This window comes from Pinus tabuliformis, chromosome 6, assembly GCF_031772625.1.
Source record: "Pinus tabuliformis cultivar Carrire ecotype Pingquan chromosome 6, CPIR1, whole genome shotgun sequence".
NCBI lineage: Eukaryota > Viridiplantae > Streptophyta > Pinopsida > Pinales > Pinaceae > Pinus > Pinus tabuliformis.
Window position 1 is genome coordinate 1,684,391,559 of NC_142292.1, and position 10,080 is coordinate 1,684,401,638.

General features: G+C 35.4%; 1 protein-coding gene across 1 annotated transcript; it reads right to left on the bottom strand.

Annotated features, from left to right (window-relative positions):
- Positions 1-8,075: 8,075 nt before the first annotated feature.
- LOC149265435 (small ubiquitin-related modifier 2) lies at positions 8,076-8,726 on the bottom strand. The gene is made up of 2 exons (XM_089393068.1): positions 8,535-8,726; positions 8,076-8,388 (listed from the first exon to the last, which is right to left on the bottom strand). The coding sequence occupies exons 1-2, from the start codon at positions 8,700-8,702 to the stop codon at positions 8,326-8,328; spliced, it is 231 nt and encodes a 76-aa protein (XP_089249194.1). The 5' UTR covers positions 8,703-8,726; the 3' UTR covers positions 8,076-8,325.
- Between the last annotated feature and the right edge of the window lie 1,354 nt (positions 8,727-10,080).

A 10,080-nucleotide genomic window follows, 5' to 3' on the forward strand; every position in this document is an offset into this window, starting at 1 on the left:
TGGGTCTATCCCTTTTCCATCTGGATGATAATCATATTCATTAATCACCTCAGAAAAAATCATATTTATTATATGATTTCCACTACGGAATTCCATTATTTCGTTTCCCAGCTGAAGACGGTCCATCTTGACCTCCAGTGTTCCCATTCTTTGATTTAGAAGTTATGTCAAAGCTCGTGATTCCGTCAATATCATCTCAGCATGTCGTGAGATCAGATTTATGACAAAGTCCAGAGCACCGGCCATTTTTGCGAGCGTGATGTTGAGCTCTTCCTCTGCGTTTTCAAAATCATTTTCCATAGACTTGAAACTATGCGAGGTCCATTGACAAACTTGAAAAATTAAAGCTTTAATTTCAAAGTTTACGTTTTTATAGTTGGAGTTGTCTAACTAAACAGAGGAATTGCCCATACTGTTAAAAGTAGCGAAAATCAAACAATTTCCATAATTAGATTGCAGCTTCCTCCGGCTAGTTAAACTACAGCTTCCATAGTTGCCTCAATGTTCTATATATATCAATGAGCTTTGTTTCCTTGATTTAGCACCACTACATTCACCATTAATGTCTTCTCGAACTATAGATACCAATCATTTAGAGGCCATATATATCTCTTCTTAATAGAAGAGCAACATGAGTTTTCCTGGAAAATATTTCCAAATACTTTCTGGAAATCTGGATGCCCATTAAAAATTATACTTTTCTCCTGACTAGTATTTCATAATAAAAACCTTACATGGACCAATCTACAAAAAAGGAACTGGCACAGCCCAGCTATCTGCTCAATCTGTCTATCTGAGACAGAGGACAACATGCACATATTTCTTAACTGCTCCACACACAGGACCTATGGAAGCAGTTGGCTTCTCACTTTGGTTTTTCTATCAAAACACATTCTTCCATTACGGATGCTTATGAATGGTGGGGTGCCCAGAAAATCATCTAGAGGCCTATTCCACTTATTGTCTGCTGGTTCATTTGGAAATGGCGAAACAGAAAGATTTTTCAAAACTGCAAAGAGGACTTCAAGCACATATTTGACAAAATTATCCCCTATTATCTCTATATCCTCCCATATATTCCCCAGCGAATGAAAGCTCATGCTAATGCAGACGCCCTTCTTCAGCACTTTTTCCCGCGGGCTCACTTTGACGGAGCTGCAAAAGATGGTCTATGTGCTTGCGGAATTTTCATCAGCATTGTAAAGGATCAGCATTATTCAATCTTCTGGAATGGAGGCCCAGGGACTAGCAACAAAGCCGAGGCCATGGCTCTACATGGTCTTCTCATCCTCTGCTCTCTTTTGAATATTGGCCCAATTCAAATCTTCGAGGACTCCAAAATTATCATAGAGCATGTGACCGGAAAACAATCTATAAAAAATGACAATCTATCTGGATGGTTGTGTGGGATTTCAACATTATGGAAGTCTTCACTCTTCCCTATTTCACATATTAAGCGTTCACAAAATGAGGTGGTGGACGAGCTATCAAAGAAAAGCTTGCAAACACAAAGCCACATTTGGCATCGGAGCATCACTGTAGAATCCAACAAATACTATATTCATCCATTCTCCATCATTGGTATATAGAAATCTTATCTATCATGGTATGTTTCATGATCCCGTTTCTTTTTAATCTGGGATTATGTTTTTGGCTCCTTATCTCTCTGCATTAGAATCTAATATTTCTATCAATCAACAAACTAGATCTATTAGCAAATACACAAACAATGAATCTGTAGATAAAGAGACCCATCTTGTTTTTTGGCTGGAAATATTGTCTATTTCTCCAAACTGTACATGAGTTTTTATTTATAATATAAATAATATGCAGCTTTTTCTTCTTCTGGTCTGAAGCTTTGAACATCTTTCCCTACTCAAGCCGGGAAAAAAAAAAGAAGAAAGAAGAAAATTACAATTTGAAGCAAATTCCAATATGAGCATGAAAAACTCGATTCCTTATTCCAAGTTTAATTCTTATGCATGTCAGAAACAAAAAAAAAAATTAATTTGACTCATCATGGTATTGGTTTTGTAACCAAAATCCCTTCATCAATCTTTAACAAACCTTGTTCTAATAATGCCCTTGATTGGCCAATGAATCTGCGACCATGTTGAGCTTTTTTTGACATGGAAAAATTTAATCAAATCAAATTTTTTCAATAATAGCTTGATTCGATGCAGAATATATGTCGAGATTTGCTCATCATTTTCTTTAACTTCGTTTATTTAGTAGATTACAATCTCAGAATTGTCGAAAACCATTGATTGCTAAAGAACTTTAGAGTGAGCCAATTCCAATCCTTGCCAAAGGGTTAAATATTCAGCCTGGTTATTTGTTGAAATCTCTAATCCCTAATCAAATTATATCTTCTTTTCTTTGTCGGGGAAAGACAATTAATCTTGCTTTTGTCTCCCCATAGCTAAATTATGTTATTAAAAAGAAATATATATATATAGGAGTCAAGGATTTTGAAAAGAAAAATGTTTTTATTTTTTAGATTTTCTATTTACTTATCAAATCCCTTTAAAATTTGTGAAAATTATAGTAAAATTGAATATCATACAATGAAAGTGTTTTTATGTTTTAGGTTAAAGTTATCAAATTCCTTTGAAATTTATGAAAATTATAGTAAAATTGAATATCATGCAATGAAAGTGTTATTATGTCTTAGGTTAAAGTTATTTGATTCGTATTATCTCTATACTTCAGTGTTGTAACGTGAGGGCTTGAATTCTTCGATAGTTTTTAATTTATTGTATATCACCTATTTTAGATGAAGTTAATTTTCTTGTTAATGTTTATTTTAATTAAATTACATTATTTTTTGAGCTTTTTCTTTAGAATTTTGTCAAATAGTGATTGAAGTGTGTAAAATTATTATTTTTTCCTGAAGACTTTAATTTGCAGTGGGACCTTACACATTTTCTTATAATTATCTAATTTAAAATAAAATATCAAAAATATCAAGCAACAAGCGAGATCAAATATTTATGACACAAATTTCATTTTTGCTCCCCTCAAAGATTGCACATTGAGTGAATTCAACCCTCTTGATGCTTGATAATATGAGCTTAAGATGGATCTAAATTAATTTATTTACAAGATTAGCCTATTCTTGTTAATTTTAACATTATTTGACTCATGTCAACATTATGCGCATTACAAATTTCTCCCATTCGAACTGAAAAATGCATCTTGACAAAAAAATGAAGAAAACTAAAAGATAATGTTTGACATAAGGGGCATCCTAATTTTTTTTACAACACCCAAGAAAAACCCTTAGTACTTCCCCATATTATGAGGATCGTAAGCATAAGAGGGTAAACATACATCTTTTGGGGCACAAGACTAAGTCAACAATACTGTTCAAACCCATTATAAATATAATTAATAAGAGATTAATATGTCATTACAAGAATATAATTTCCCACAACCACTTGTTTAGACCCAATTCACACAAGACATCATGACTTTTCACTAAATAATGCTAGAAACCAAGTATATAGAACATACAAAATACACATTAAGAAGAAAAAAAAAGTCCTTTGGTACAAGAGGAATGATTAGACTTGACCCCTATCACTGAGGAGGCTCAAGGTCAAATCAAAGAGATTGTTCCTCTACTCTTGAACCTAACGCAACCACCTACAAGCACGCTAAGCAAGTTAACCAAATTTCAATCTCGAGCAAGGCTCCAACTTTGATTACCAAAAACTTTTTGATCCAAAATACCCACTATTCAACCTAGCCTAATGAACTTGCATCAAAAGCAATTATATCTATATATAATAGTTTAGTTGAAGAAAACCCCAAAAATTATATTGATTTATGTAAAAGTTAACAAAAAAAAAATTATTCAAATCCTATTCAATCTTTTAGAATTATAGGTAATTTCTAATAACCAATTAGTGCTACTTTCCTTTTCAATAATTTAAAAAAAAAAACATAAAATAAATTTAAGAAAAACATAAACTTCATATGAAAATAGCAAGTACCAGCATCCTCCTGCAAAACACTGTGTACCTTGTTCAATAAATAACATTCACATCATAAAAATAAAAATAGTAAAATGATTATATTAACAAAATGACATTTGAAACTAACATTTGTGTCATTTTAATCATTTATGTTGGAATATGACAATCTACTTCGAAATAACTATGATAAAACAATTATCAAAGCATGTTTAACCATACATAACAAAATAACTATCAAAAGTTATATTATTTATTATTTTGGTCCAAAAAAATCTTTGGTTTTAAAATTTTTAAACAGATTTCTATGAAGTTTATTAAAGTTTTGAAAAAAAAAAAAATATTAAACTAAATATTCAAAATATATATAAAAATTGGTATATAAATTGGTTTTTCTAATTGGTTGATAACTATTTTTATATAAATTATATTAAAAAAAAAATCTAAAAAAAAAAATTGGTTAAAAAAAACCTGTGGTTTTAAAATTTTTAAACAGATTTTTATGAAGTTTGTTAAAGTTTTTGAAAAAAATATATATATATATTAAACTAAATATTCAAAATATATATAAAAATTGGTTTTTCTAATGAGTTGATAACTATTTTTATGTAAATTATATTAAAAAAATTAAAAATATATATATATATATATCTAAAAAAAATTATATCCACAGTCTCGTGGTAATTTAGGCTTTGTTACAATGTCATAACTTATCAATACCACATGCCCAAAAACCATAACTCATTTCAAAATCAAAATATTACAATTTAATTTAATATTATAACATTTTTTAAGTTGAAATTTAATATTTACAATATAACAAAATAAAATTAGTTATAATACCATAATTCTAGTACCATGGCTTATCAATAACAATTGCCCAAAGACTATAACTCATTTCAGAATGAAAATATTTTATAATTATTTTATTTTATTTTTATTTTGCTACATATTACACTTCCTCGATGGGGGTGCCTTAATTGTTGGACACGTGGTGGAGGCGACTGCGGAGCTTGTCCAGCATCCACGCGCGCCCCACCCCCATATTAAATAGATGTGATAGCAAGGGCCAGCGTCTGAGGTTGTCACCCACGGCTATTAAATCCCATCCTTGGAGTTGGTTATGCATTGCTTTGTCGTGGTGCGAGATGGTAGTGATGTGCAATGTGATAAGGGTTGTGGGGCTCATGCACGCCTCACAGTCGTCTAGGCCTTGGGGAAGAGGCGAAGAAGCTAGCAATTGGTGCAAAACACGGGGTGTGTTGGTAGCCTTGGATGATCCTTGAGACCCTAGAACTTCCAAGGAGAACAAAATGGTTGGCATTCTCATCAACCCAGTTCGTTTGCATGACGCAGTACAAGGGATAGGAGAAGAGCCAGGGTTAACAAATCTTGGCCAAGCATTGGCAAATTATCCTCTTCTGGTTCGTGAGCAGTGGGGAACTTGTTCATGATACTAGTGGTTTGACACTGATTGGCACTTGTGGCAAGACTTTGGTTTCTCAAGGCCCCCACGAGGAATTACAATGGGGATGGGCTCAATGTGATAGAGGAAATACGCAAAGGCAAGTGTAAAAGAGGTAGAAGGACGCCGCGTTTAGCGTCCAAAGCCCTATGATGAGGAATCCTCGTCTCGCTTTGCCTAGGTATGGAGTTCATTACGATGATGACTGGTGCAGGATAGCCCCTCAATTCTCTTTGGGGGCAATGGTAAAAGTTACAATGCTTTTTGTTGCTTTGGGGGGTTGGGAGGGTGCTTGCGCCCGTCACCCTTTCAAGTGTTTTGGATACGTCGAGACGCCTCGCCACCAAGGGAGACCCACGTTGTGGGGGGGAGGGCAATCTACGGCAAGCAGACCAGCCAGAGCGAGACAATGATGCCTTGTCAAGTTCGTTGGGCAGCCGTGAGAAATAAGAGAGAGTTGATGGCTCCCGAGGCATGTGGTTGCTCTAGCAACACTGGAGTCTATCCTGCTTAAATACAGAACATTCAAATGAAGATGGACAACCTCAGGAAGCAAATGTATGATGACTGCAACGCTAGAGTCTATCCTGCTCAAACCCAGAACATTCAAGTGAACATGGACAACCTCAGAAACCAAAGGTATGATGACTATAACAAGCTAGTAGCTTTTGGCAATGACATTCAATTTGTGGGGGGGAGGGCAATCTGCGACAAGCAGACTAGCCAGAGCGGGACAATGATGCCTTGTCAAGTTCGTTGGGCAGCCGTGAGAAATAAGAGTTGATGGCTCCCCGAGGCATGTGGTTGCTCTAGCAACAATGGAGTCTATCCTGGTTAAATAGAGAACATTCAAATGAACATGGACAACCTCAAGAAGCAAATGTATGATGACTGCAACGCTGCAGTCTATCCTGCTCAAATCCAGAACATTCAAGTGAACATGGACAACCTCAGAAACCAAAGGTATGATGACTATAACAAGCTAGTAGCTTTTGGCAATGACATTCAATTTGGCCAAAGTGAAATCATGGACCAATTGGATAATCTACGATGCCAGCAAAGGCACACCAACAACCACCTTCACGCTCTGGAAGCGAGGGTGGAGCATAAAGGAGACCACGCCGTGGCCGTGGCAATTTGCGGCAAGAAGATCAACCAGAGCTAAATTTCCTGAGCTGTATTGGAGATAAAAGTTAGTAAGTTCGTATTGCAACTGGACTCAACAGTGACAATATATTAATAAACATTAAGTAGAGAGCCACCTGGTAGTTCAAGCTCTCAACATGAAATTTTGCTGGTGATATCAAGTTGTTTAGCACAAGCCAAAGTTCTCAACTTGCAATTTTGTTGTGTTGTCAAGTTGTTGTAGCACAAGCCAAAGTTTCATGAAGTGAGTTAACTCGAGTGCCTTATATTTCAAGTGCAAAGACACGAGAGAGTTTATGAAAGTGAGTTGCCTCGAGTGCCCTTATATTTTTCGACTGCAAAGACCAAAGGAGTTTGTGACAGTAAGTTGCCTCGAGTGCATTATATTTTCAATTTGCACAGACCAAAGGTAAAGATGTACTCATATCTTAAGTTAATGGAAAAGTGTTTGTAGCCTTTTCTTCACATCCCACATCTAACTGATCCAAAGGTTCATAACTTCACATTTCTGACAATAAAGAGCATCTACCATCATTAAATGCTAATCACAGATTGCAACCTTTAAATGCAAAAATATCCAAGAAATGGACCACATGTCCATCCTAATCTACACTAGATCAGTGATTTCATCATTACATCATTAAATGCTCATCACAGATTGCAACCTTTGGATGCAACAATATCCAAATGGACCACGTGTCCATCCTAGTCTACACAAGATCAGTGATTTCTCCATTAAATGCTCATCACAGGTGGCAGCCTTTGGATGCAAAATATCTAAGAAATGCATTACGTCTACCCTAGTGTAAACTAGATCAGCGCGTAAATAGGTTACGATAATCGAGAGATCAATCACGAGACTGATTGAAAGAAATCGATGTTGGGATTGATAACGAAGAGATTAATTATATCAGTCGATGTCAGAAATACAAGGTCAACCTGCTGAGTCTAGCTAGATCAGTTGACAAAGATCAATAATCGAGAGGATGGCAATGAAATTCCGGAGATGTGAGGCATGCTACTCAACCACAGCTACTCAACACTCCTTTTACAAGACGGTGGAAAAATGTGGATGCATTCAGTATCTTCATCAAAGTTCGAGATTTGTTAGCAATGCCAACAACCAACTAAACATTTAGCTGATAATAAAAACAAAAGTAACTAATACTGCAATTTTAGGTTTCCCTTCACAGAAAATGCGCACAGCATCTTACAAAGAGTTGATCCTTTATGTAGCGTTCCATGCACCTATGAATTGCTCAGGTTACGATTAAACCTAACACCAAAAGCAGCAGAGTTAAAGTGATAAATGCTAAAATCCTACAACCACATTGCACAACTTCTCCTCTCGCATCTCCACACCATTACACTAATACTGAACACCTGTATTTGCAATTACAATTCAAAGAAAAGAAATATAATTCACTTCAAACAACTCAATTTATGGCCAAACACAAGAATGAAACCAACATTGACAAAATTGAGCGTACTTCAATCAAATGTTAACGCCAAAGATTTGATATTATGTGCCAAACATGTACAGCAGAATATTACCATAATAGAGAAAAGGCAATCAAGACAGCTTCGAGTTCACATCCATTGTTTATTGCAAGGTTTTGCATACAAAGACATCTAAATTAATATTACATGCCGAAACTAAGTTCAAAAAGTTCTGACATATTTCCAAATTCAAACCGTCTTTCAAGTGAAAGTGGTTGTCATCCAGTTTGCAGCACTTTAACGCCTGCCTCCTGTTTGATGAAGCATGGCATCAATCTCATCCCCATCTTCCATTTCAAGCTGTTAAACATCAAAGAAAAAATGTTGTTCAGTTAAAAAAATATTCCTTAGAAACATTATCTGTTAGGTCTGCCAATTTCTGAAAATAGTCCAATAACAGTAAAAAGGAAGCGTGTACTCAAACACATACAACAGAAAAATCTTACTTCTTCAGGAGTTTGTTCCCCTCGTAAACGCCTCCCATCAAACAGAAACGCTATGGAGTTAAAATCAACGGATTGCCTATCACAATAAGCATTCATTAACTTCCGCAGTTGAGTACTACGTTTGATCCTGAAGAATACTTCATTTCCATCCTGTATGTGGTAAATCATCGATTGTTAGTACTCGGCATAAAATTAATCAATGAGAAAATGAATATTAACCAAAACGAGTTGTCTCTCTGGAGTCCGGAATAGGAAAGGCAAGTAAAAATTCAATAACTGCGTCAGAAAATTAGGGGCTAACATCTGCCACTGGAACATTTTTACATTTACTTCCACAAAGGATTTGCCAATTCTATAGCATCGAACTGGTTTGTTTTAGTCTTTCGATGAAGAAAACACAAATTTTCTACAAAATAAATTAAATCCTTTTTAGTGTCCCCATATATTTGCAATTTGGATTTTGGGAATTCATTAAGACTTGCCAAATATTCTACAAGTGTAAGTATATTATGGTCCCGTGATAGATCCCCTCCAGCATGCATAAATATATAGAATAAAGAGAAAAAGAAACGCTGTCTAAAGCCTGAGCTGAAAACATCAACATGAGCACCTACATACTCAAATAGAGTTTTTTTTCATCTTTTACCAAACGACCAGCATCACAAACGAAAGCCCAAAATCTTCAAATTTTTCCTTGATAAACCATTTTAGTTATATAGCATGCTCCTTTATCCTTGTACTGTGAGAAAGCAAAAACTTCTTTCAACTGCCTTCAACCCATCAATAACATTGCACCAGAAATTTCTGCGACTCTAATTCCCCCTCTTATCAGAAAACCCAACTTAATATAAAAAATATTTTACCCAAGGTTCAGGTATGGCAGGTTCCATAACAGCTGGTTGATATCCCGCAAATTTGAGGGGGCAGCCAAATGCAACAAGAAAACATATAAAAAAATTGAAACTAAATTTTATAAATCTAGAACACATCCATATTATTTTTTTGCGAACGTATATTCCATAGCATCCCCAGACGTGTAGTTCATTTAGAAATAGTGTACTGTTAAGGCACTCCTTGTGACATCACTGGTTCAAACCTCGGTTAGCTCATGTGTCATACTTGGAGGTGTGTGTACTATGTAGTGCACCTAGAGATTATAGTATGTCAAAATCAACCCCGCATCACACAAGTACGAACCCATGGTAGTTTCCAATTCCTCTAGATTGAACCAACTAACCAAAAAAATAACCAAGATTCTTCTATAACAAGAAAAAAAACTGAACACCAAACTTTGGTAGTCATCCTTGGCGCAGTTTTTGGAAAATCTTGGAGAAGTTGATTTGAAGTATTTGTTTAGGTCGGAGCCTAAGAGGATTGGTGTCCTCATCGAGGCCAGGTTAGTGCCTAGATTTGTGTTTGAGGATTGTAGCAATGTTTTAAAACTCTGACTCGGCCGAGGGTCGACTCCGACTCGGTATCGACCCGGTCAGCTCCATTTCAATGACTCGGTCGTTGTAAAAAATACATTAAATATTTATTTTTTACA